Below are 27,258 nucleotides of genomic sequence, written 5' to 3' on the forward strand. Positions count from 1 at the left end.
AGGCCAGGGATCGAACCTGCATCCTCATGGATCCTAGTCGGGTTCATTAACCACTGAGCCACGACGGGAACTCCCAAAGTCTGAGTTTCTTGATCTCGGAATTGATCATTTGTCTCTGGGTCAGCCCTCCCATCCATGCTTGTCTGGTCCCATGGCTCTCAACTCCCGCTTCAGCTCCATATCCTTTTTTATGAGTATTGTTTGCTTCATCCTTGGACTTTTCCTAACTTTCTAGTGAGTTGTCCGTCACAGAGATTCTGTTTATTTGAACAAGTTCAGCTTCTAGTTGCATTTCACAGAACGATGCTTCAGAATAGCCGTCCAGTCCACCCTCTTATCTGAAGCATGGAGCCTCTATGTATGTTTCAGCGCTAACTGGGATGAGGGGGCCAGGGATCTGGCTGAGCCTCTTTCAATGTTAAGCAAATCTGATACACAGAAGATGGATTATTGATGTGTGAATGTGTCTGTGTGTGATTGTTGTGCACGAATTTGTCACGTTGCGGAAATGAGCCATGTGTCAATTACCATCTTCTGAGGATAAAACCGTAGCACAGAATTAAAGACGTGATCTCAGGAACTTTACCGCCTAGGTACCGCTGTTATTTTATGCCAATTCTATACCAGTAGAACTTTATTGTTATTGTATGTTGTTTATTGTCATTTCTGGTATTAGAAATTGTAACAGTATAAGAAAAAAAGGCGTTTTCAGGAACATAAAACTGAATTTAGAGATTTGCAAATGAGAGGAGTTTTATGTTTACAGCTTTCGAAAAGGTTTTGGTATGCTCTTTCAAAACAAACAGTAACTTTTAAAATAACAATGATGTTACGATTAAACACTTTGCAGAATCTCAAACATGCACTGATGAGATTTTACAGGGGAGGCACTGTGATTCACCCACTGTGTGACAGTGAGTTAAGAATCACTGATCTAGAACTATGACCTAGGAGTCTTGGATGCCATTCCAATGGTCCGTCTAAAAATTATCATTAATTTTTGGGGTATTATTAACAAGAAGCTATAGAGCAAATCGCATATCCTACAGGGTAAGTGGTAAAATAAACTGCATGTTCTGTGCAATACACAAAATACCAGAATTAGCCATGTGGCAAACACCTGCATACCCCATAAAATACGCATTCCTGTTTTGACTAGGGCTTTTCTTAGGCAATTTGCTTTGGCCACAGTAGTGCGGCATCTCTGGATCGCCATGTACTTTATGAAGCTCCCTTTGAGATCCTTTAATCTTTCCTCCGATTGCCCTGGTCCACATTCTGACCCTGTCAGGAGGCTGTACAGCTGATTGGTATAGCAGTCACCCTTTTTCGCCCTCACTAGGCTCTCAATCAAGTCCATTAGCTCCTTCACCTGGGCATCCCGGTTGCTCCCTCTAGCACGATTATTAAAGGCACACACTCGCCCCCCACACGCCGCCACCAGCTTGCTCAGGGCTTTGTTATCTGAGCCGTGGATGTAATGCATCAGGGAGCCTCCCTCGAGGTCCTCCTTGCGGGTGAAGAGGACGATCGTGTGTCTCAGGACATCTGCTCCGAAGAGCTCCTTCACCCGCCGCACCACCTGCTCGTCCTTGGTGGTGAATCGGCCCAGCTGTGTCACCAGGAGCAGCACATGCGGTCCTGGTGCCGAAAGCAAGAAGCACCGCTGCACCTCTTCGTACAGGGACTCAGAGGGGTCCCTCCCAGAAAACATATCCGGTGTGTCAATTACGACCATCTCTCTCCCTCTCCAGCTCCCCCGACTCACGCTGCAAGTCTTCGTCAAGGACTGGGCACTCAGCCTGGACTCAAATACTTGCTTCCCGAGTATGCTGTTCCCTGTAGCACTTTTGCCAGTTCCTGTTTTGCCCACAAGGATGATTCTCAGTTCGGATCCTCTGGCTCGCTGAGCTTCTTGATTCTCTGCGTATGGTCCTATTAAGAGCAAGCTTACTTAGAGAAAGACAAGTATCATGTGATATGGCTTATATATGGAATCTTCAAAAATGATCCAAATGAACTTATTTACAAAACAGAGGAATTCCTCTGTGGCGGGGTGGATTAAGGATTCGCTGTTGGCCCTGCTGTGGCTTGGGTCGCTGCGGTGGCACAGGTTCCATCCTTGGCCCAGGAACTTCCACGTGCTGCTGGTGCAGCAAAAAAGAAAAACCAAACCAAAAATAAACTCACATACATAGAAAACAAATTTATGTTGAGCAAAGGGGAGAAGGGGGGGGATCAATTAGGAGTTTGGGATTAAAATATACACCATACTCTACATAAAATAGATAACCAACAAGGATCTACTGTAGAGCCTAGGGAACTTCACTCAGTATCTCGTACTAAACTCTACTGGGGAAGAATCTAAAAATGAACGGGTAGATATATTTATATGTTTAACTGAATCACCTGGCTGTCCATTTGCAACTAACACAACATCATAAATCAACTCTATTGCAATTAAAAACAAATTAAAGGTGCAAGCTCCCTGTTGGCCTAGGGGGTTAAGGAGTTGGATTTTTCACTGCTGTAGCTCAGGCCACTGATGTGGTGAAGGTTTGATTCCCAGCCCAGAACTTCCACATGCTGAGGCCTTGGCCGAAATAAATAAATAAATAAATAAAAATAAAAGAGGAAAAAAAAAAAAAGAGAAAGCTTACTTGTTATCATACTGATCATGCCAATGGAATATTTTTAATGATCAGGAAATGTCTGGAAAAAGACACTCATGCAATATATTGTATTCATGAAACAGAAGCTAACTACGTTATCCAATAAAATAATGATGGTTAAAACCTCTGGATTTCCTCTAGGTCTGTAGGGCATTGCCCTGTTGGATCCTAGAAAAATATCCTGGTGGGGGGGCGAGACAGAATTAGAAACATATCTTGTCATTCAATGCTTGCCTCTATCACCCAGTTCTAAACCTCCAAAAAGGCATATTTTCTGAAGATCGGAGCTGCGTAGCCAAGACTTTGGGTTCCATCCTCAGGTGCGGTAACCTGGCTCTGTTCCAAGGCCAGAGATGGCTCCTCGGACTGGGCAGAGGTGTGGCGTGGACGGACCCGGGAGAAACTGGCATGAGCAGTGTGAGAGTATTCTCTCTCATGAAGAAACAGCTGAGAGCTTATTCTTTCCTTCGAAAGGACAGCATGATTTTCATACAAAACAGGTGCAAAATACGGTAAAACAGGTGTACACAGGAAGCCCCTTTCTTAGCAGAGTGACTGCATTCATTTTGGCCCATTGCTTTTCCTGAGACAGAGGCCAGAACTCAGTTAAGGAACCAGCATTTAGGCGTTCCCGTCGTGGCGCAGTGGTTAACGAATCTGACTAGGAACCATGAGGTTGCGGGTTCGATCCCTGGCCTCAGTCAGTGGATTAAGGATCTGGCCTTGCCGTGAGCTGTCGTGCAGGTCACAGATGCGGCCCGGATCGGGCGTCGTTGTGGCTGTGGTGTAGGCCGGCAGCTACAGCTCTGATTGGACCTCTAGCCTGGGAACCTCCCTATGCCGCAGGTGCACCCTAAAAAGCAGAACAAAAACCGTATCATTTAGCCGACGAGGTGGGTGGGAAGAAGCACAACCTCTCTTTTACGGAGAAATTTAGTGATGTGCTCAGAGTCCACCCAAAGAGTCGGAATGTGGGTTTGCCACGCCGCCGGCTTCTGCTTATCTCCTCGCCATCGGTGCTGGGTTCCTTCCTGCCCCCCCACTCCAGGCCCGCCGCCTTTCTCTTGCTTTCCTTGCTCACACACCTTCCCTTCCCTCCTCATGCTTTCTAGGACCGCCTGGGTCCGAGGCTCAGCGTCCCTCTTCCTTCACTCCTTGCCCACCCCGCCGCCTTCCTTCCTTCTCCGCTCACCAAACCCTCTCCATCCATCGGGAGCCTTTGCCCAGAGACTCGGCCAAGAAGAGCACACCTCTGAAAAAGGACGCATCCCTCTAAGCCAGAAACACACGTCATTCGCTTCATTCACTACTTGAATTTTCCTCATCCCAGGAAGGAGCCGTGCCATGTGGCTCCCTTTCCCGTGCAGAGGGAAGTGTCTTAAAACTGAAAGCTTACATGAAGGTGACAAGGCACAGAAAACTCACGATCACACGTTAATGACTAAATTCTGCCCAGATAGCAGGGTTTTTTTTTTTCCCCCGTTGTTTTGTTTCTCTCACTCGCGCTTTTTTTTCTGTCTTTTTAGGTCTATGCCCATGTTAATGACGAAATTCTGCCCAAATAGCCTTTTTTTTTGTTTGTTTTTTTTTTTTTTTCTCGGTTGTTTTGGTTTTTCCCCGGCTCCTTTTTTTGTTTGTTTCTTTGTTTTGGTCGTTTTAGGGCCACTCCCTTGGCATATGGAAGTTCCTAGGCTAGGAGCTGATGCATAGGAGCTGCAGCTGCAACACTGCAGCTTGCTGCAACAACACTGGATCCTTAACCCACTGAAGGAGGCCTGGGATCAAATCCACATTCTCATGGCTACTCGTTGAGTTCTTAACCCACTGAGCCACAACAGGAACTCCCCATTTAGCATTTTTTGACTGGCTCTTTGCTAAGGAAACTCTTTGCCAGGAGCATGTAAACTAACTTACGCGAAGGTTACAGGTCCTGCAAACTGGCTTCACTGAAGGCAAAGGCCAGCACTCTATTGTTTCCCTTAAAACAGGGCACGTTTGTTTAAATTTTTTTTTTTCCCTTTTCTGAGCCTAGACTGGGAACTAGACATCAACACTGCAGACCTTTCCCTGAGTGGGGGCTTACCTGAGTGACTGCTGAAACACATGTCTCCCCTTTCAAACCTGTGACGTGCCATCTGGATCAGAAGAGGAAGAAAAAACAAAAAACCAGTGACAACCCTGGTCTGTCCTCTTGAATCTCTACTCAGCTTCCCCACTGCAAAAGCACCCCCCCACATACCATGCTTGTGTCTGAAACTCTTTCAAAAATGATTAGTTAAAATGGGAACGTTTAATGGGTAGTGAGTTGCTGTCGTGTGAACTGTCGTCGATAATGAACCAACCAAACCAACCCCACAGTGTGACTCATTTAAACTGGACAGGAAAGAGAGGAAGGCCAGGATGCTGGTGGATTGCATCTCCTCCCACCGGGGCTGCATCCTCGCTTGCAGGTGTGCCGGAAGACAAACCATCCGCACTCCCAGCCCCAAGGAGGAAGGATACCTCACGCGCGCGGTAGCTGCGACTGTCCTATGAGCAGGTACTGCTGCCTGGGCAGAAAGAGGCTCGCGTGCGGGCCCCAGGACCAGGCAGTGTGCAGAGTGGGGAGGGTGCCGAAGGGGAAGCTGAGAAGGCCCGTGTGTGTCTGATTGCAACAGTCATGGCCGTGGACGCATTTTGAAACCACTTGCTCCCGCTTACCTTGCGTTTTTTCTTTCTGTCCAGCTCTGCCATAAGGGGAGGCGTCTAGAACACGCACCGAGTCAACGTTAAAATGATTCAGATGCCCTTTTCCCTTATTTATAAGACGTCCACCACAGCAGCAGAGAGAGAATATGGGACCTTCAATATCCCTGCTTAGTAGCCATGTGCGCTTTGCTTTGTCTCCCAATCACAGGCCCCCATCTCGTTATAAGGGAGGCTGGGAAATGCAGTGGCGCCGGGGGACACGGGGGACCGGCGCTGTGTTGGTCACACGCTCTTATCACTGTTTTGAATTCTTCCAGATCCTTTGCAGTGCGGTCCCCTGCTTCATATCCGCAGTGCTTCCAAAAACAAAACAGGCTGTCAAACCACTGAGGGGGAACCTCCTGCTGCTGTTTTATTTGAAAACAAATAGAATGCACTGTCAAACTCGAGCCCATCAGTTTTCTAAATCACACATAAAATTCCGTAAAGCACCTATATAAAAACATTTTTCAAGAATAAAAAAGCTTAAAATGTGGCTCTTTAGAATACCCAAAGTATTTTTGGTTTATAAAAAGTTATTGGAGGAGTTCCTGTTGTGGCTCAGCAGTAATGAACCCGACTAGTATCCATAAGGACGCAGGTTGGATCTCTGGCCTCCCTCAGTGGGTTAAGGATCTGGCATTGCCATGAGCCGTGGCATGGGCCAGTAACTGCAGCTCCAATTGGACCCCTAGTCTGGGAACGTCCATATGCCTCGACGTTAAAATTAAAAAAAAAAAAAAAAAAAGAGTTATTGGGTAACGTGAGTTTATCCTGACAAAGAGTTCAATTAAAAAATGGGCAAAGAAGGAGTTGCTGCTATGGCACAGCAGGTTAAGGATCCATTGTTGCCACAGTTGTGGCATAGGTCACAGCTGCAGCTCGGATTCAGTCCCTGGCCTGGGAACTTCCATGTGCCACAGGTGTGGCAAAAAAAAAAAAAAAAAGGCAAAAGACCCAAATAGTTATTGTTTCAAAGAAGACATATAAATCACCAACAGGTACATGAAAAGGCTAATCATCAGGAGACTACCAATCAACATCACAGGGAGATACCACCTCACGCCTGTTCGGGCGGCCATTCTCACAAAGACAAGAGGAGGTACTGACGAGGATGTGATGGATTCGCAGGCTGGGGGGAATGTAAACTGGTATCACTACTTTGGAAGACAGTATGGAGGTTCTTTTAAAAAGTAAAAACAAAGCTACTGCATTGCTGTGGCTCTGGCGTAGGCCGGCAGCAACACCTCTGATTAGACCCCTAGCCTGGGAACCTCCATATGCCATGGGTATGGCCCTAGAAAGACAAAAAGACAAAAACAAACAAACAAACAAAAAGATACATGCACCCCCTATGTTCGTCACAGCACTATGCACAATAGCCAAGACATGGAAACAATTGACAGATGAATGGATTAAGAATGGATTAAGGTGATGTGGTACATATGTGTGTGTGTGTACACACACACACACACACACACACACACACACACACACAATGGAATACTACTCAGCCATAAAAAGGATAAAATAATGTCTTTTGTAGCAACATGGATAGAACTAGAGATTCTCATACTAAGTGGAGTAAGTCAGAAAGACAAATACCAAATGATATCACTGATATGTGAAATCTAAAATATGGCACAGATGATTCTATCTATGAAATAGAAACAGATCATGGCCAAGGAGAGCAGACGTGTGGTTGCCGGGGGGAGGGGGGAGGTAGTGAGATGGATGGGGAATTTGGGGCGGGTGGATGCAAACTGCTACATTTGAAATGGCTGAGCAGGAGTTCCTGCTGTGGCGCAGCTTAGACAAATCCAACTAGGAACCATGAGGTTGTGGGTTCGATCTCTGGCCTCGCTCAGTGGGTTAAGGATCTGTGAGCTATGGTGTAGGTTGCAGATGCAGCCCAGATCTGGCATTGCTGTGGCTGTGGCATAGGCTGGCAGCAACAGCTCCGAATGGACCCCTAGCCAGGGAACCTCCATATGCCTCGGGTGCAGCCTAAAAAGACAAAGAAAAAAAAAAAAGGAAGGAAATGGATGGGCAATGGGGTCCTACTGTACAGCACAGGGGATTTCATGTGATTGGGTCACTTTGTCTCACACACACACACACACACACACACACACACACACACACGATTGTTACTCAGCCATTAAAAAAGAATGAAATTCTGCAACTTGCAACAACATGGATGGATCTAGAGGCTATTATGCTTGGATAAGTGAGTCAGTCAGAGAAAAACAAATGCTGTATATTTTCACTTATATCTGGAATCTAAAAAATGAAATGAATGAATGAATATAACAAAACAGAAACAGACTCATAGATACAAAGAAGAAACAAGTAGTTACCAACCAGAAGGAAGAAGGTTTGGGGGAGGGGCAAGATAAGGGAAGGAGATTAAGAGGCACAAACTGCTTGGTATAAAATAAAAAAGAGGAGTTCCCATTGTGGCTCAGCGGTAATGAACCTGACTAGTATCCGTGAGGACGTGGGTTCAATCGCAGCCCTGCTTGATGGGTTAAGGATCAGTCATTGCTCTGAGCTGTGGTGTAGGTCGCAGACACAGCTCAGACCCTGGTATTACTGTGGTGTAGGCTGGCGGCTGTAGCTCTAATTTGACCCCTAGCCTGGGAATTTTCATATGCCACAGGTGCAGCCCTTAAAAAATAAAGTAAAATAAAATAAAAAGTACAAGGATGTAATGTACAGCACAGAAAACATAACCACTATTTTGTAATAATTTTTAATAGAATAGAATCTGTAAAAATTTTGAATCACTATATTGTAAACCTGAAATTAATATAATGTTGTTAAATCAACTGTACCTCGATAAAAAAGAAGGAAAGAAAAAGAAAAGAGGTTTAGTGGAGGGGGCAGGGAAATCAAAGACCAGTCACAGTGGCTGTTCCGTGGGGGCTGACAGGTGGGGGGTGAGCTTCTGAAGGAGGGAAGGAGTGATGGACCCTTGACTTCCGAAGTTTCCTGGAAGTGATGGGTACAAAGCCAACAAAGTAAAAACTCAACGAACAAACAAATAAGCCTCAACAAAAAACCCAAAAAACCCAATCTGGATCTTTTTAAAATTTAATTTAATTTTATTTATTTTATTTTTTTTTGCCTTTTTCTAGGGCCGTTCCTGCGGCATATGGAGGTTCCTAGGCTAGGGGTCGAGTTGGAGACGTAGCCACCGACCTACGCCAGAGCCACATCAATGCGGGATCCCAGCCATGTCTGCGACCTACGCCACATCTCAAGCAACGCTGGATCCTTAACCCACTGAGCAAGGGCAGGGATCGAACCCGCAACCTCATGGTTCCTAGTCAGATTCATTAACCACTGAGCCACAACAGGAACTCCCAACCTGGATCTTTTTAAAGAGGCTGGATTTAGTGACTTGTCCACTGAAAAGTGTGAGGAACTGTTAGTTTTACATCAAAAAAAACTTGCTGCCAGAGTTCCCTGGTGGCTCAATTGGTTAAGGATCCGGCACTGTCACTGCTGTGGCTCGGGTTGCTGCTGTGGCAGGGGGTTGAACCCTGCCCTGGCCTGGGAACGTTCACGTGCTGCAGGTACAGCCAAAAACAAACAAACAAACAAACAATTGCTGCCAAAGAACTGTTTTTTTTTTTTCTTTTTTCTTTCCTTTTTTGTCTTTTTGCCTTTTCTAGGGCCGCTCCTGCAGCATATGGAGGTTCCCAGGATAGGGGTCCAATCGGAGCTGTAGCCCCTGGCCTATACCACAGCCACAGAAATCTGAGCCTCATCTGTGACTTACACTGCAGCTTGCTGCAATGCTGGATCCTTAACCCAATGAGTGAGGCCAGGGATCAAACTCACATCTACATGGGTACTAGGCAGGTTCTTAACCTACTGAGCTACAGTGGAAACTCCTTGTCAATCCTTCAATGTTTTCAGTTAAATACGGTTCAGGCTTTGAGACTGAGATGGAAAAATTTATGACAATAAAAAAGTAACCATTTATTAGACGCTGAATTTGACCAAATTAATTTCCAACAGCTAAGGAGATAATAAGATTATGTTGCTCCATAGCTTTATAATACACTCAATTATATGAACATATTTCCCACTCTCAAACCTTCTTTGCCTCCTTGGGACACATCTTTATCATTCAAGGTATTGCTGGCTTCTCTTTGTTAATAGCTAACTCAGACTTTTTGCATTTCTTCCTGCGTGATCTTACCCATATCTAAAACAAATTCTTCTCTCTTTGGTTGCCCTGGTTCTAGCTGTATCTGCTTGGGGGATCTCATCTTCCCTGTCGCCTCTTCTTTTCTCAGGCGAGCCTGACGCTGAGTGAAGACTAGTACACAGCGAGGATGACCAAGGAAAATGCCAGAGGGCACTGTGTGTGTGTAAGAGAGAAGGTAAGCTAATGGGAGAGGGGGTCAGAAACGACTTCTGAGCAAAAGGAACATCATTTTGAAAGTGAGTGAGCAAAGGCATTGGAAGTGTTTCCAGGAAAAAAGAAGCCACATGTTACAAGGCAAATGATAGCATGGAGCTCTCAGGTATTTAAAAGAAGCCAAGGAGGGCCAGAACTTAGAGGCGGAAAGTCAGATTGTGTAGACGTGAGCCTGGGGGTTGAGGCAGGGATTTGTCAAATGTGGCTCCTGAAGGTTTTTTTTTTTTTTTAACAAAAAAATGGAAACTCACTGGAGATTGACCTGGGGTGGTGGACCCCAATTGTGAGTTGCTTGAAAATGGATTCAGAGCATGTGTTTCATCCTGCTTTACACGATCTGCCTTTTGGCATCTTTTGGGGGTCCTCCTCAATGTCCTCCCTCCCACCTCCCTGCCTCCCCACCCGCCCACCCACAACCTCAGTGCCTGGAAACTGAACCACTGTGGGTCCGGGGAGGCAGAGAAGAGGCCCTGGCTGTGAACTTTGAGGTGAGACTGCTGAGGTCTCTGCCCCCATCTATTTTCAAACACCCTCCCCTGTGCTCAGGACCCTGTTAGCCTCTTGTTTCTAACCACTTCCTGCAGAAGCCTCTTTCATTTTCATTTCTTGTTCTAAATTCAACTAGCTTGGTTTCCGGGAGGGGTTGTTTTTTAAAAATTTTTAAAGAAAAAATTTTAACCAAGATTCCAAAACAACTCTTTCTCTTCTGTCTGTGAAGGAAACCGTAAGAGGGAGAGCTGCTGATGCCAGTGCTGTCCTCAAAAGGAGGGGAAATCAAAGCACCTTGTGTGACCCGAAGGGACAGACCCCCCCCGCCCAACTCCAGCCCACTGTCCTTGAGCTCCGCTATCCCTGAGCTGTCCCCTCTTTCAAGTAACGTTCTTCCACTAGGAGGGAGGTTAGGCAAAGAAAACAAAATACAGGGAAGGACTGAGAAGGAGGTCCAAGTGGGCAGATTACAGATGGAAGTGGTGAAGCAGAGTGAAGGGTTCAAGCCCTCAAAACTCAGGATGGGCTGGAAGCTTTGTTTGGTGTCGTGCATGATCCATTGGTCTGACACTCAGGATCTTTTTATTTTTTATTTAATTAAATTAATTAATTAATTAATTTTGTCTTTTTGCCATTTCTTGGGCTGCTCCCGCAGCATATGGAGGTTCCCAGGCTAGGGGTCTAATCCAAGCTGTAACTGCCAGCCTACACCAGAGCCACAGCAACGTGGGATCTGAGCCGAGTCTGCAACCTACACCACAGCTCATGGCCCCGCCGGATCCTTAACCCACTGAGCAAGGGCAGGAATCGAACCCTCAACCTCATGGTTCCCAGTCGGATTCGCTAACCACTGCGCCACGATGGGATCTCCATTCAGGATCTTTTTAAAGAGACAGGCACTTCAGGTCCAATTTGCTAGGAGATCCTGGTTTTTTTTGGGTGGGGGGGGGCACTGCACCAGCAGCATATGGAAGTTCCCAGGCTAGGGATCAAATTGGAGCTTTAGCTGCTGGCCTATGATACAGCCACAGACAACAATGACAGGTCTGAGCTGCCTCTGTGACCTACACCTCAGCTCATGGCAATGCCAAATCCTTAACCCGCTGAGCGAGGGCGGGGATCGAACCCACATCCTCATGGATACTAGCTGGGTTCTTTACCCACTGAGCCACGATGGGAACTCTGAAATCCTGGGTTTAAATATCACCCACTGAATGGGTAGAGACTGCTCTATATGCTCTAGCGCTAGCATCTCTCTTCCTCCTACCCCTGCTCCCATTTTCAGTTACCCAGAGCTACCAGTGACCACAGACGGCTGAAACACCGCCTCCTCATACTCAGGGGGGTTTCGGAATCAGTTTTCCTTCCTTTTCAGCCCCTGACCAGCCCTGTGTCCTGAGGCAAATCTGACCCTGTTTGCCTTCATCTTAAAATGGGAAAATTTTAGATTACGTATAGGATGGTCAGAATCAAAAGGGAAAAAAATCGCGTGTAAATCTCATGCCCCAGTGCTGAGCACGGTAGTTGTCAGGCCTTCACCTGCCTCGGGATCGCCTGAAGAGCGGGCCAATCACCTATGGCTAGACCACATTCCCAAAGTTTCTGAATGAGTAGGATTTGCGTGGAACCTGGAAAGTGGGCTTTCTAACAAGTTCCCAGCAGATGCTAATGCAGCTGGCCCAAGGACCGCCCTTGGAGAACCCCTGCCCTAGGGCCCTGGCATCCTTTGCCTGGTTCAAGTTGAGTTACTCAACTCTAAACAGAGGTGGGTTTATCTCTTGAGGCACCATCGCTTTCTGGCTTTTTCCCTGCACAGAACATTTAGGCCATTTCCTGGTTGCCCAAAGCTCTTCTATGTTTTATTTATTTATTTATTTATTTATTTATTTATTTTTTTGGTCTTTTTGCTATTTCTTTGGGCCGCTTCTGCGGCATATGGAGGTTCCCAGGCTAGGGGTCGAATCGGAGCTGTAGCCATCGGCCTACGCCAGAGCCACAGCAACGCAGGATCCGAGCCGTGTCTGCAACCTACACCACAGCTCACGGCAACGCCGGATCCTTAACCCACTGAGCAAGGGCAGGGACCGAACCCGCAACCTCATGGTTCCTAGTCGGATTCGTTAACCACTGCGCCACGACGGGAACTCCTATGTTTTATTTTTTAGGTCCATCTTAGATGGAAGGGTCCACCGCTGACTTTCTCACCAAAAACATTTCTGTTTCCGATGTGCTTTGTCTGTCTCCTTGAAGGTCTCCCATTAGCTGCTTTAATGAGAAATAAAAGACCTTCTACTGAAAATGCCTTAGCTCAGGGGTCCTCACATGTGACCACGCCTCAGGCTCACTTGGAGGGTTTGTGAAAACAGAGATTGCTGGGCTCTCCTCCCAGAGTTTCTGGTTCAGTAAGTTTGGGCTGGAGCCCAGGACTCTGCATTTCTAACAAGTTTCCAAGTCATGCTGATGCTTGCTGGTCCATGGCCCACACTTTGAGAACCACTGGTTTCGTACACAGGAAGCTTGCAAAATAGTTAAGAGGGTGCGTTTCCATGACTCTGGGGACCATCTGAGTAGGCAGTCATTTACATGAACTTCCTTTAAGTGGAACCTGATGGCTCTGATGTGCTGGTCATATGCCAGAGAGGATGATATATGGGAAAAAAGATGTCGGCTTAAAAAAAAAAAAGCGCAACCTAAAAGTTGAGAGTTAAGTTTTATTTGGGGCAAACTTAGGACTTAAGCCTGGGAGACAGCATCTCAGGCAGCCCTGAGAAAACCCGCTCTGAGGAGGCAAGGGGGAATTTAGAATGCATAGGAGTTTTTTTCAACAAAAGGCAGGTAATAGGTACAAAAGATTCCCGAAAACCAGATAATTCAGGTGAAGGACTTTAGCACGGTTCTCTGGGAAAATACAGCGGTCTGGGCTTCCTGGAATCAGTCCTTTGCTCTGCAGCTCAGCTATCCTGGCCAGTATTCTTTGTTTCCTTCCTACGTTCCTTCTGGGTGCCCCAGCTCATCCTTGGGAGTGGCTGCACGCACAGATAACTTCAACATCTTTTTGTTTTGTGAACTTAACCACAGCCCAGGACAGCTCTGAAACACTGTCCCAGGCAGAAAAGGGCCCATATCAGGATATACGTGATAAAGTGAAGGAGAAGGTGATGCAGCCATGCACGCATTTTACCAAAGTTTGCTGCTGATCTTGCGAAGGTTGCTACTCGTTGCAAGGAGCAGATAGACATCCCCATGAAGGATTTTAGTGTTTTTCCAGATATGAGGAGATGCAAGAATGGGGCCCATAAAATCTTCTCCTAAAAATATCTAACTCTCTGAAGATCTGTTCTTCCAGCTTTCCCGAGCACAGGGTGCCCCACTCCTGCTCAAAGGGTGTTGTGGGTCGGCAGCTACAGTGGCTCATGATTTAATCCACGTAGAGGCAGATGGCAAGGGCCAAACTCCAGTTCACACAGAAGAAACCAGTGTGGCTTCATCTCTACAAGTATCCTCATATATTGATGAGAAGACAAAACCTACACCTGTGAGAAGCCGAGTCCAAGAGGCAGCGTCCTGGGGACAGACGAGGAGGCTTGATCAGTGACTCAAGCTGCCGCAGAGAAGGTCACAGAGGAGGGTTTCCCTAAAGGATGGAAGCATGGGATATGTGGAGAGCTCTGGGGACAGACAGATAGATGGGAGGAAATAGCGTGAATGATGGCTTGAAGGGAGAAGCATGATGTGGGTGGGAAAAAGCAGACAGGTAAACGGTGTGTAACTGACACCTCATGGTGCTCAGAGACCAAACATGGGGCAAGAGCGTGGAAGGCACCTTTCAGGACCTCATGCCTATTGCTGTGTCTCTTATAATGTAGCCAAATAGAAGGATATGCGGCTGCAAAGAAAGTTTGAGGCCTAAGGGGGAGGGGGGGGAGTGGGATGGACTGGGAGTTTGGGTCCGTAGATGCATTGATACTGGATAAGCCATGAGGTCCTGCTGTATAGCACAGGGAATATACATACATACATACATACATACATATATATATATATGAGACTGGGTCACTTTGCTGTATAGCAGAAGTTGACAGAACATTGTAAATCAACTAGAAGAATTTTTTTGCTTAAAAAGATAAAAAAAAAAAAGTTTGCAATCTGATGTGTGTCTGTCCATTCCAGGCCAGGGGTATGAACTATGACCTTTAGCAAGGGTCTCTTGAGCAACAGACACATGATAAAGTTGCATTGCAGAACCCTGATTTGGTAAATGCAGATTAAATTAAAGAAGTGATTCTGGGACAAGAGGGAAGTTACTACATCCACCTAAAAAAAAACCAGAAAAACTTCCATTTTTCTCTCCCTTCTCTTTTTTTCTAACCCCCAAACTCTGTTACCCAATACTAGTCTGTGCCTTTCACTTCCACTTCCTTTCCATTCTCATTTTTTTGCATGTTTTTTTTTAAATTGAAGTATAGTTAATTTATAATACTGTGTTAGTTTCAGGTGTACAGTGAAGTGATTCGGTTTATAGATATATAAATATATACATAGTATATACTCTCTTCAGATTCTTTTTCATTATAGGTTATTACAAGACCTTGAGTACAGTTCCCTGTGCTATACAATAGATCCTTGTTGTTTATCATTTTATATACAGTTAATCCCACATTCTCAGTTCATCCCTCCCCCCCAGCCCTTTCCCTTGGGTAACCATAAACCTGTTTTCTATATCTGCGAGTCTGTTTCTGTTTTGTAAATAAGTCCATTTGTATCATATTTTAGATTCCACATATAAGTGATACCATATGGTATTTGTCTCTGACTTGCTTCACTTAATATGATCATCTCTAGGTGCGTCTGTGTTGCTGAAAATGGCATGATCTCATTCTTTTTCATGACTGAGTAATATTCCACTGTATATGTGTACCATATCTTCTTAACCCATTCCTCTGTCGATGGACACTGAGGTTCATACAATGTCTTTTAACATTCTGGATCCCTGTTCCTTCCTCCACTACATCAGGGAGTCTGAAGTACCCACGCTTATGAGACCATTCTTTCCTCAGTCCCGGATTGGGGTCCTGACAGATTCCAGCAGTGATGCGTCTGAAGGTCACAAAGAGGAGAGCAGAGGCACTAGGTTTCCTGGGACAGTGATTCTATACTCCGCCCAGGCTGCTCCTTAGCAACTGCTCAATCACACACACACACACACACACACACACACACACACACACCCCTCTGGTACTCAGCCTCCCACCCAGTCCCAGCCTCTCCTGTTTTCAGGTCTTATCCTTTCTGAAGATGAGTCCTTCTGCGGAGGAATTTGCTTCAGAACCTCATGAGACATGCTAAATAATGACAAGAATGTGAATTTCTGCCTAGAGAATTGTCTCGGCGTTACCAAAGGGGATAGCTGAGGTGCATAGCAAAGGATCGAGTCTAGGGAGCTCATATCTTTGCATTTTCCCATAGAACCAAGCTAAAGTCCCTAATGTGAGATATTTGGTTTTCTGTAATCTTTTGTTCCTCCTTCCTGTCTTTTGTTGAAAAAAACTCCAAAAGCCCTTGTCCTGCTGCATTAAAAAATACAGGGACTTTTTCCCTAGGCTTCCCCTAAAATCATCTCTGCCTCTTCCCGTGAGTCCATTCACCCTCGGAGCATCACTGCAGGGCTCGCTATGACTGTGAGGGACTCGAGGACCTTTCCATCTGCTCCGCGTGGCTGGTTTTCCCCTGCGAGCCCCCTCAGCGTTGACCTTTTCCACTGTCAGCTCAGCCTGTGTGCCTTCCATTAATGCACAAGCAGAGTGCAAAGAACACAGGCTGAGATCAGAAGATGAAGGTTGTGGGCGTCAGGCTGCCACCGTGTTGTATGAGCAAGACTCATAAAGCCTCTGAGTGTCACTTGTTTAGGTTAAAGTGAGGGTTGTGGCGGCAATTCCCGGTGTGGCTCAGTGGAAATGAACCCAACTAGTATCCATGATGATTGATGCAGGTTCAACCCCTGGCCTCGATCCCTGGCCTCGCTCAGTGGGTTAAGGATCCAGCATTGTCATGAGCTGTGGTGTAGGTCGCAGATGCAGCTCGGATCCTGCGCTGCTGTGACTGTGGTGTAGGCTGGCAGCTACGTCTCCGATTGGACCCCTAGCCTGGGAACCTCCATATGCTGTGGGTGTGGCCCAAAAAAATGAGGGTTGTGGCAGATGAGCTGAGGTCTCTTCCTTCAGTGACATTGAATTTCCCCCAAATTCTGACCAAACCCAGTGAGCATGACAGTCCTGCTCACCCAGGAGTGTGACTGTAGCCCATGAATCATCAAGCCGACTTGATCCTCAGATTGCTGGTTGGAATGTGGTTGTAACTCTGCAGGGTTGGTTCTGAGGATTAGTGATCCCCATGGGAGATCCTATTTGGTGACCAGACTGGGTTGGGGATGGGGGGGGATGTGGGGGGCAGTGACAAGTCTGGGAGGCTTGGAGTAAAGAGCCCTGGTAGGGCCTAGGTTTGTTCTTTTTTCTTTCTTTGTTTTCTTTCTTTCTTTGTCTTTTTTGCCCTCCTGTGGCTTATGGATTTCCTGAGCCAGGGATCAGATCCAAGCTGCAGGTGTGGCCTATGCCGCAGCTGCAGCGGCACTGGATCTCTAGCCCACTGTGCCAGGCTGGGGATCGAACCTATGCCTCCATGTTCCAGAGACGTCACCGATCCCATTGAGCCACAGCGGGAATTTCTGGTCCTGGGGTTTTAACTCCTAGGTTCAGAGAAGTGTTGAGGTGGCGACATTTAAGGGTAAAAGTCAGCTTTATCCACCTTGCGGCGCAAAATAACCAAAGAGGGAGGATATATGTGGCCCCTTCCTTGGGGTCCCACTCCCTTTCTCACCTCCCCACAAAACAGACTAAGTGCTTTCTAGCCCCTGAATTCTTACCTATTACTTGAAGTCAGGAGTGGGAGCAAACTCTGTCTAGAAGAGGCTGGACTGGCATAAAAAGATCAATTGTTGGTGACGCCCTACCCCCCAGGGCTCCACACTATCTTTGGACAATGTCTTCTGCTGTCTCTCTCCAGTTCCCTCCTTGGCAATTGAACATCTTTGTTGACACGAGTTCTCCATCGCTCACTGACCTGTGGACCCCTTTATTAGATGCTGTCAAAAACTCAGAAGGAACAGAACCTAAACCCAGTGAATGGCTGAGGCAGTCACTGGTAAAGGATTGTCTGGCACACACCAAAAAGACAAGCAGGCCGGGAGCACTCAAACCAGACCGTAAAAGAGGCTCCTGGGTATGTGGTTATACAGCAGCTTATGCAGTGAGAAGCCAGGGACTGTTTATTCGTCATAGCAATTGTTTATAATGTTAGGATTCTCTTCAATGGCAGATAATTGCTTAGTGATAATCTCATCTCAGGTTTGGGGAAGCTTCAGTTTTGCTTATGGTTTCCAGAGGCCTAAGCAGGAAACGGCCCAGTTTGCATCTTGCAAAATAACCTAAATTGAGCTTTGTTTGAATGACTACATTGGTTTCGTCTGCTTGGGGAATTTCCACGCCTCATCTCTGCTTTTTCACTTGAACAGGGTGATATGGGCTTTTGTTTGTGTGCATTTCAGCATGTTCCCAGGAAGTCTACCATGGAGGGTAGACCATTTCCTGTAACTGTCTCGACATTTCAGAAAAAAAGATCATTCCGCTGATCTGCAACCACACTGCCCCCTGTCTCCACCACGGCTCTTGTCTCTCTCGCCTCCTCCACCACCTGCCTTCCCCTTCCCCTGGTCTCTTCCCAGGAAAGAGTTAGAACATTGGTCCATATGCCTTACCCTTTACATGAGATGGTTCCCAGGATGAGAGAGAGAGGCAAGGGCTAGGATGAGGAGAGCCCTCACCCTGGAGAAGAGATCTGATGTCACCATAGAGACCCCAGTGAGCAATCCTCTCCCCCAAATCAAGAATGACTTCCCGGGAAAGGGATCAAGATGGCAGAGAAAGAGGGTATGGAACTCGCCTTCTGCCACAAATGCATCCAAAATACATCTCAGGTGGAACAATTAGCTACCATATGATCCAAGAATTTCCCTCCTGGGCGTTTATCCAGAAAAGATGAAAATTCTAATTCAAGAGATGCATGCACCCCATGCTCACAGCAGCTTTAGTTACAATAGCCAAGACCTGGGAAAAAGCCCAAATACCATCAACGGATAATTATGTATGTGTGTGTGTGTTTGTGTGTGTATGTGTGTGTACACTAAATAGAATATTATTCAGCCATAACAGAGAATGAAATATGGCCATTTGCAGCAACATGGATGGACCTAGAGATTATCATACTAAATGAAGTCAGCCAGACAGAGAAAGACAAATATTATATGATATCGCTTGGAACTTTCAGACACAGAATGTGTGTGTGTGTGTGTGTGTGTGTGTGTGTATACATCTATAGAGAGAGACTTATAAAGAATTGGCTCATGTGATTTATTACAAGGAATTGGCTCATGAGATGATGCAGCTGACAAGTCCCAAGGCCCGCTGTCAGCAAACTGGAGACCCTGGAAAGCCAGCAGAGGAGTTGGGGGAGGAGTGGGGGGAGGGGGAGAGACAATGCATGTCTGTCGGGGCCGGGGAGGCACAGGACATCTGCAGGAAGCTGGTGATTCTCAAAAAAGAGAGAAAATCAATTAAACAAAAATCATTCATTCCCCTGGCACAACACTTTCTTAGATCTGCTGCTTGGTTTTAAGCCTCTGAGTTCTAGTTGTCTTCGTTCAGGATAAAAATAATAACAATATACCAAACACGAGAATGCCCTCCAGCATCGCCCTAGACCCTGATAGGGCCTCGCACATGCGCCACGAGCCGTGGTTTCTGTCCCCCACCTGGAACACAGAGCAGATGTGTCACCCTTGTGAAGTTTCGCGGGTGTTTTTCCTGTTGGGGTTCCCAAGGCAGCAGCCAACAAAATGCAGAGGGCAGAGCTGTGTGCCTCCCAGCCGGGCCTGGCCTGCCTGTTCCCGCCCCTTCCTGCACCCGCCCCATGCACGGCTGGGCTTTCAACGGCAGTTCTTGAGCTGAGCTTTGGGATCACATTTTGCTAAAAAAAATATAAACGATGTCCTATATCTATTCAAACTTCTGGGACATTTTATTCTACCCTTTCCACTCAAGGCCCCCCCAGGCCTGCAAGGTGTCCGCTCTGAAAGGAGAAACAAAGAATTCACGAGACAACCTGGCCCCAGGAGACGCAAAACGCAGCCTTTTCTTCTGCCCAACAGGAGGGGTAAGTCCAAGTGTGAGGGTGCCTGTGTCTGTGTGCGTTGTGTATGTGTACTGGGTTCGTGTGAGTGTGTGTGTGTGTGTGTGATGTCTGGGTGTGGATTGTGTGAGTCGTGTGCATGGTGTCTGTGTGTATTGTGGTTTGGGTATGTTGTGTAGGGATGTGTGTGTGGGAGCATGTATTTTCTGTGTTGTTGCCTTTGGTGTGTGCTGTCTGTGTGTTTATACGTGTATTTGGGTGTTTGTGAGTGGATGTGTATGCGTGGTGTGTGTTGTGTGTGTGAGCTGTGTTTCTGTGTGTGTTTGAGTGTATGTGTGTGGACGGTGTGAGTCTTATGTTTGTCTTATGTGTGTGCTGTGTATGCATGTGTATGTTCCTGTGTTTGTGAGTGTATGGGTGTGCGTATGTGCGCTGTGTGTGTGTGTGTGTGAGAGAGAGAGAAACTTGTGCCCTTTGTGCCCTGCCTGGAATGCACTGCCTGTCCTCTGCAGTTTGCCAGCTTAACAGAGAGCGACAGCTGTCCCCGCCCCTCATCCCAAGGATGCTGTGGTGACAGCAAACTCTGTCTGCAGCGTCCCTCCACCCCCACCCCCAGTATTTAGGTTTCCCTTCAATCAGAGCCTCCATCTGGAGATGCTCACCTGCCTGGGACTGTCTCTTGCACCCTCACATTCCAGAAAAACAGCCATGGGGCCGTGCGGTGCCCTCCCCATCCCGCAGAGACCCGAGCAGCTGTAACACAAGGGGCTCCTGAAACAGGGAACCGTGTGAGTCCACCAGGCGGTTCGGTGTGAGGCCAGATACGCTGCTCTCGCCTCAGGACGATGGGAGTCCGGGAGCGGGGGGTTGACATGGCTCCTTTGCAAGAGGACTAGGACTTGCTCTAGAAAGTGTCATAAAATGTGCTGGAATCGTCTAGAGGGAAAAGATCTCAGGAGCATCCAGTCTGGGTCCAGCATTTGCAGCTCTGCGGGCACGGAGGCCCAGGCAGTGTGACCCCCCCCCATCATTGGCAGCCAAGGAGATGACACTGAGACCTCAGGGCTCCCAGCAGCGCCGGGACCCAGAGGCGGCCTGTGCCTGGCCGTGGTCCTCCTCTCCGGCCGCTCTCGGCCTCCGCAGCCCCCACTGCCAGGCTCTGTCCACAGGTCATTGTGTCCCCAAGAGCCTCTCACCAGCGGCCAGTGTCTGTCACAATGCTCCTTTCTCCCCCTCACAGAGTCGCCTCCCCCCCATGGAAACCAGAGTCGGGGAGCGGGGGGCAGTGGGAAGAGGGTCCCTCAAGGACGCAGAGGGCAGCTCAGTCCCCCGTCCCCCAGACACCTCCCCTCCCTGAACCAATGCAAACAATGTTCTTTTGACAAGAAAAAGGCAAAAGTTAGCTGCCTCTTCAAACCTGGTAAGTCCTATTTTAATTTTTTTCTAGACAGAGGAAGAAGAATGCGAACTGATTGTCCAGGAGAATTTCAAAGAAGGGCTGTCTCAGGAGCCCACCCAAGACAGATCAGGAGGTAAAAGAACTTTCTAGCAGATGTGAATGTGAGAGGGGCATGGTCGGGGGATGTGTGAGGTGCAGGGGGTGGTCGCGTCGTGTTGGGGGGCGCAGGGGGTGCCCACCTAGGCGGCCATCAGAGGGTGTTCAGGGTGGGCCAGATGAGAGGGGAAAGAGTGCTGACAGGTGCAAGGGTGAAAGGGGCCCTTCACCGAGCCTCAGAGAGATGTGCTGAGTGGCTGTGACAAGTGGCTCACCCCAGCCCTAGGCTGGAAGACAAGCAGGCCCCTGTGTGGGAGTCAGGCTGGCTCAGGCTGAAGAGGACTGCAAGACACTGCAGAGCCAGCAGGATGCGCTCAGGTACCCACAGCACCTGGCTCCATCTCCCCAAGGGGCTCCCCCCCTCCCTGAATTCCCAAGGGGCTCCCCCCCTCCCTGAATTCCCAAGGGGCTCCCCACCCTCATCTCTCCAAGGGCCCCCCACCCCCATTGCCCCAAGGGACTGTCCCCACCCCATCTCCCCAAGGGGATCTCCCCACCCCAACAAGAGTCATGAACTTAACATTTAAGAGCTCAACTTCGCCATCTAGGCGGGAGAGACAGAATTTAGGAATTCAGAAACAGTGGAAATCCAGCCACCCTCCTGGCCAGAAGAATTTATTTGCAATTCATTATGTTTTTCCACACAAATAATTTGTAACTCCATGAACTTTAATGGCCTGAGCCATTGGACAAAAGCCATATTCATAAGCAGCCTAGGAAAATCACAGGTGTAGACGCCTGATCTACCCCCTCCTTTTTTTTCAGCAATGGAGGTTAAGTTTACTTTAAAAATCCTTTTCAGAGCTCAGGCGATGTATTTGCTTTCAAAGCGTAAGCAGTGAGGGTGGGGTGGGGAGAACCAGGTTTGCCCAGCCTGGGACCACTGTCTTCGTCCTGCTTTGCCCTGGAGGGCGGTGGTGAAGACACCACCTTTCCTGCTTCTGTGAAACTCCCACCCACTCACCAAAATTCCATTCAAGCCCCAGGGGGAGGCTGGAGGGAGCCATTACCCTGCAGTGAGAAGTGGCTGGTGGCTCAGCCAGTGAGGGAGAAGGGCAAGGTCATTGCTGGGGAGATTGGGAAGGAGTCTGTGCTGGCCCTGCCTCCAGGAGGCCAAGGGCTCTGTCACTGGGGCACATCAGAGTCTTCAGTGTGCCACAGACTCAGAAACCAGCCAGGATCTGACACATCTCTAGGCGCTCTGGGTCCTGGGACCTGCAAGGCAGCCAGGAGAAGGGAATTCCCTTCCTGCCCTCCAGCCCTGGTCCTGGCTAAAAATCTGGATCTCGGGTTGCTGAGGACGAGCGGCTTGGTCAGATCTTCTCTCAGCTGATGGTTCTGATCTTTTGCTGGGTGAGGCTGTCCATCCCAAACCTCAAGGGTGTAGCTTAAGAATGTGACCCCCCCCCGCGGAGTTCCAACTGTGGTGCAGTGGATTAAGAGTCTGATGGCAGCGGCTGGGGTTGCGGTGGAGGTGTGAGTTCGATCCCCAGCCCAGTGCTGTGGGTTAAGGATCCAGTGTTGCATCAGCTGTGGCAGAATTCGCCACTAGGACTCAGATTTGATCCCTGGCCCAGGAACTTCCATATGTCATGGGGTGTGGCCATAAAAAAAAAAAAGATGTGACCCCAGTGTGCTTTTGTGCTGTGGAGCTGGGTGTCTGGCTGAAAAGGCTCTCCCCTCATGACACTCCCTGTTGGGAAAACTGAAGGTCATGTGATGCAGTCGTTCACATTAGGGAGAGGCTGCGTCCCTTCACTCTCACCACTCTTCCTGGGAAGGGGTCCCCAGGGAAGCTCAGGGTTCATCTCATGATGGGCTGATTCCCATACTGGTAAGAACAGGTGATCCTGAGACGAAGTTTCAAAACCGAAACTTAAGTTGGTGTGTTCGACTGCACGACCCAGCAATCTCACTTCCGGGAATTGAGACAGACATTGAACATATGGGCACCAAGGGTCACAGGAGCGCTATTCACAACAGCAACCCAAATGTCCAGATCTGTGTGAAACAGCACAGTGTGGTCCATACCTACAATGCAATACCATTCAGCTTTAAAAAGAAAGGAAATTCTGACACCCGACCTGCTTCAAGATCCAACATGCAAATATTGAAAATATTATGCTAAGTGAAGGAAGCCAGCCGCAAAGGGAGAAATATGACCTGATGCCACTTATATGAGGTCCCAAGAATGGTCAAACCCAAAGACACAGACAGTAGAAGAGGGGTTGTGAGCTGTTCGGGGGAGGGAGGAATGGGGAGTTAGTGTTTCACGGGGGCAGGGTTTCAACTTGGGAAGATGAAAAATTCTTGAGATGCATCGTGGTGAGGGCACAACCATGTGGATTGCATGGTTAAAATTGTACATGTTATGTTAAGTAGGTTCTGCCATGATGAGAAAAACGATTCAGCAGGAAAAAAGAATGGGAACCCAGGGCAGGTCTCAGGTGCAGACGCGGTCTTCGTCTCTCTTGCCCCACCAGGGCCCTCTCTTCCTGGTGAGGCTGAAGCCGGTGGACGGGCTCTAACTCCGCCCCCCGCTTCTCTTGATGCTTCCAGGTCTGAGGGCGGATGAACGGACCCCGCGGAAGCTGAGGCTCCTGCTGGTGGGAAAACCCGGAAGTGGGAAAAGCGCAACAGGAAACAGCATCCTCGGCCGGAAGCTGTTCAAGTGCAAGCTCAGTTCCAGACCGGTGACCCAGGACTTCCAGCGGGGGTGTCGGGTGTGGGCTGGGAGGGAGCTCGAGGTCATAGACACCCCCGACATCCTGTCCCCTCGGGCGGCGCCGGGCGTGGCCGCCCAGGGCTTCAGCCGAGCCATTGCCTTCTCCTTCCCCGGGCCCCACGCCGTCCTCCTGGTGACACAGCTGGGCCGCTTCACGCAGGAGGATCAAGAGGTGGTCAGGCGCCTCCAGGAGGTGTTTGGGGTGGGCGTCCTGGCCCACACCATCCTGGTGTTCACACGGAAGGAAGACCTGGGGGGCGGCTCCCTGGAAGAGTACCTGCGAGAGACGGACAACCGGGAGCTGGCCCAGCTGGACGTGATCTGTGAGCGGCGCCACTGCGGCTTCAACAACAAGGTGGAGGGGGCGGAGCAGGAAGCCCAGCTGGAGGAGCTCATGCAGCAAATCGAAAGCATCCTGTGGGAAAACGAGGGCCATTATTACAGCAACTAGGCTTGCCATTACTCCCCGTGGAACGTGCTGCTCCAGCAAGCGGGCGAGGGGCAGCTCCACCAGGGGTGGGGCTGCGAGGCAGGGCTCAGCCAGGAGTCCTGGCTGTAGACACTCTGCAGATCCAGGAGACTTGAGGGAGCTCACACACAGCTCCTAAGAGGCACCCATTTGAGATGCGCTGGCTTTCAGTGCTTCCCACCAGCCTCCCTCCAACTGAGTCCCACTTCCAAGCCCTCACCTGCTCTCGCCAGCTCACGGGCCACTGCCCATGCCAGGCTCCGGAGTTCCCAGGCCCATCATCCCCTCTTCCAGAACACCCTCCCTCCTCTGTGCCTCGCCATCCTCAGGCTTTCCAGGCCTCTAGTAGAACACACGTAGAGCAAAAGCTTCCTGAGGGCAGGCCTGTGCCTCATTCTCCCATGTAACCCCCGCAGCATCCGGGCCATTGGGCTCACTGGTGAAAAGCCGAGGTAGCAAATCAGTGTGGGATGTCGACCAGGCAGCTCTGCATCTCCTGGGCTGTGTCCTCGCCCATAAAGGAAGCAGGCACGGTGACGTTTCAGGTACGTGCTGGGTGTGGTGGGTCTGAACGCAGCAGTGGTTCTGTGACATGTGGGGAAGGACAGTTTGAAACAAACTTATGGTTACCAGAGCGGACAGGTGGAGGGGGGAAGGATGGACTGGGAGTTTGGGCTTGTGTACACTGCGGTAGATGGACTCACTGGCCAATGGGAACCTGCTGTAAAGCACAGGGAACTCTACCCAAAATTCTGTGATCATCTATGTGGGGAAAGAATCTGAAAAAGAATGGATTTGTGTGCATGGATAACTGAATCACTTCATTGTACAGCAGAAATTATCACAACATTACAGATCAACTATACTTCAATAAAACGTTTTTATTTATTTATTTTGTTTTTTTCTTTCCTTCCTTCCTTTCCCTTTCCTTCCTTCCTTCCTTCCTTCCTTCCTTCCTTCCTTCCTTCCTTCCTTCCTTCCTTCTTTCTTTCTTTCTTTCTTTCTTTCTTTCTTTCTTTCTTTCTTTCTTTCTTTCTTTCTTTCTTTCTTTCTTTCGCTGCAAAAGAAACTGCTTTTCTTGAGGGCTATACCCACCGCATATGGAAGTTCCCAGCCTAGGAGTAGAATTGAAGCTGTAGCTGCCGGCCTACACCACAGCCACAGCAATTTGGGATCTGAGCTGCATCTGCAGCCTACACCACAGCTCATGGCAATGCCAGATCCTTAACCCCCTGAGTGAGGCCAGGGATCAAACTGCATCCTCATGGATACTAGTTGCATTCATTTTTGCTGCACCACAATGGGAACTCCCTACCTCAATAAAACTTTAAAAAATGAAAAAGAAAGAAAGCAAGTAGAAACAGGGGAGGGTGGAAGGAGCAGCCTTTTCATTCATTCTAGAAAGAGGCCACCCCAAATTGCAGCAGCCCCGTGGGAACCTCCTGCTGGGGATGCCGAGCAGAGCGGGACAGGGTTAGGGTTAGGGTTAGGGGTTAGGGTTAGGGTTAGGGTTAGGGTTAGGGTTAGGGCAGATGCCTCCCATGACATTTCAAGAGGAGGGACGGCTGTTGCTTCGTGCCGTCGCTCCCTCAGCATCAGAACTGGGAAGGAAGATGTGTAGATTGGATCTGGAACTTCCATGGTCTGTGTCTAGTAAGAAAGAAGTGGTGTGGGTGAGGGTGTGGGTAGGGGGAGACTGGGTTGTCTTGGCCAAAGCCATGAAAACAGTGAACTCTGGAACTTATTATTCGAAGATCTCTACACTGGAGCAAAACACGAAAAGCAGGAATTTGGACCATCAGAAGTGCCCAGTGGATACACAGCTGCTTCTTCCTTAGAAGGTCAAAGCAGCTGCTAAAAAAAATCTCAGGGAAGGTTTCCAGCTCCCAATCTTCCTGTAATAACATCCATAAACTAAGTGGAAAATATGAAATAAGGAGAATTTTTGAACAATGCCTGGAAGACCCTGAGAAGTGACCAAATACAGGCAGACACTATAGGAAACTTGATCTTTAACATGAGGGGACCACAGTGCTGCACTATTTATGTGGCTTCTCCCCGCCAGAAGGGCACCTCCCCATCCTGCTGACCTGAGGGACCGTACGTGAGCAGAAACCCAAGTGACTTGAGGGTGAGAGTTTGGGGCCAGCCAGAGAGGGAAAGAATTGATGGGGAACTCCCAAAAAGAGGCACAGAGGGAGTGGGGGCACTAGAAATTCTCCCTACAAACTCCTTTCAAATCTTTGGCCAACCCACCAGCTAAATCTCCAAAGAGTACAGGGGACACCTTTTCTCGAAGGCGGAGAGAGCTGATTAGCATTAGATTAGAGATGTTAGCAATTGCTCAAAGCAGCAGAGACAGATTTTGAGATTCCAGCCCACCAAGTATTCCACTGAACTACGAACCAGAGTAAAAAAAAAAAAAAAAAAAAAAAATCACATTGGGGAGTTCCCTTGTGGCTCAGCAGGTTAAGGATCTGGTGTTGTCACTTCTGTGGCTCTGGTTACTACTATGGCATGGGTTTGATCCCTGGTCCGGGAACTTCTGCAGGCTGTGGGTTCAGGAAAAAAACAAAACAAAACCCCAAACAGCAAAAACCACATCAGAACTCAGGGACTTGCAAAATTGGAATAGCCCCTTGCTAATGACATCTAAAACCAAGCCTTCCCAAGTTCAAAGGTATCTGCCAGTAATTTAAGTGCCTGTTAGAACAAACTCAGCTTCAGAAAAGCATAATCATATCCAGTATCGCCACAACATATTATCTACAATATCCTATAAACTATTACAAAGTTCTTCTTTTCTAACGTAAGGATAGAACTCTATAAATTTCCCTCTACACCTCACTTAAAAAAAAAAAAAACAGACACAGGAGTGTATTATTATAAGCACAGCACATGTGGGAGAGCACACAGCAAAACAGTTTAGAAGCAAAACAACACATT

At 48.3% G+C, this 27,258-nt stretch overlaps 2 protein-coding genes and 1 long non-coding RNA gene across 9 annotated transcripts; 1 reads left to right on the forward strand and 2 right to left on the reverse strand.

The window, feature by feature from the left end:
* Positions 244-5,511, reverse strand: GIMAP2 (GTPase, IMAP family member 2). Of its 6 annotated transcripts, none has more exons than XM_013990742.2 (3): positions 5,373-5,511; positions 4,756-4,807; positions 244-1,935 (listed from the first exon to the last, which is right to left on the reverse strand). In XM_013990742.2, the coding sequence occupies exons 1-3, from the start codon at positions 5,403-5,405 to the stop codon at positions 941-943; spliced, it is 1,080 nt and encodes a 359-aa protein (XP_013846196.1). In that variant the 5' UTR covers positions 5,406-5,511; the 3' UTR covers positions 244-940. The 6 variants fall into 6 exon arrangements, with proteins under 6 accessions (XP_013846196.1, XP_013846198.1, XP_013846197.1 ...); XM_013990744.2 differs by lacking the exon at positions 5,373-5,511 and adding an exon at positions 5,180-5,345; XM_013990743.2 differs by lacking the exon at positions 5,373-5,511 and adding an exon at positions 5,175-5,345.
* LOC102162439 lies at positions 18,767-19,202 on the reverse strand. Its single transcript, XR_002340502.1, has 2 exons — positions 19,102-19,202; positions 18,767-18,966 (listed from the first exon to the last, which is right to left on the reverse strand). It is a non-coding gene; the product is annotated as an uncharacterized LOC102162439 (long non-coding RNA).
* On the forward strand, positions 19,206-25,200 carry GIMAP6 (GTPase, IMAP family member 6). 2 transcript variants are annotated; one of them, XM_021079232.1, is made up of 4 exons: positions 19,331-19,587; positions 21,011-21,095; positions 21,339-21,436; positions 23,678-25,200. In XM_021079232.1, exons 2-4 carry the CDS (start codon positions 21,025-21,027, stop codon positions 24,292-24,294), a joined length of 786 nt encoding a protein of 261 aa, XP_020934891.1. In that variant the 5' UTR covers positions 19,331-19,587; positions 21,011-21,024; the 3' UTR covers positions 24,295-25,200. The 2 variants fall into 2 exon arrangements, with proteins under 2 accessions (XP_003360126.2, XP_020934891.1); XM_003360078.5 differs by lacking the exon at positions 21,339-21,436 and having other exon boundaries at positions 19,206-19,587.

The sequence above is a fragment of the Sus scrofa genome, chromosome 18 (genome assembly GCF_000003025.6).
Source record: "Sus scrofa isolate TJ Tabasco breed Duroc chromosome 18, Sscrofa11.1, whole genome shotgun sequence".
Taxonomy (NCBI): Eukaryota; Metazoa; Chordata; class Mammalia; order Artiodactyla; family Suidae; genus Sus; species Sus scrofa.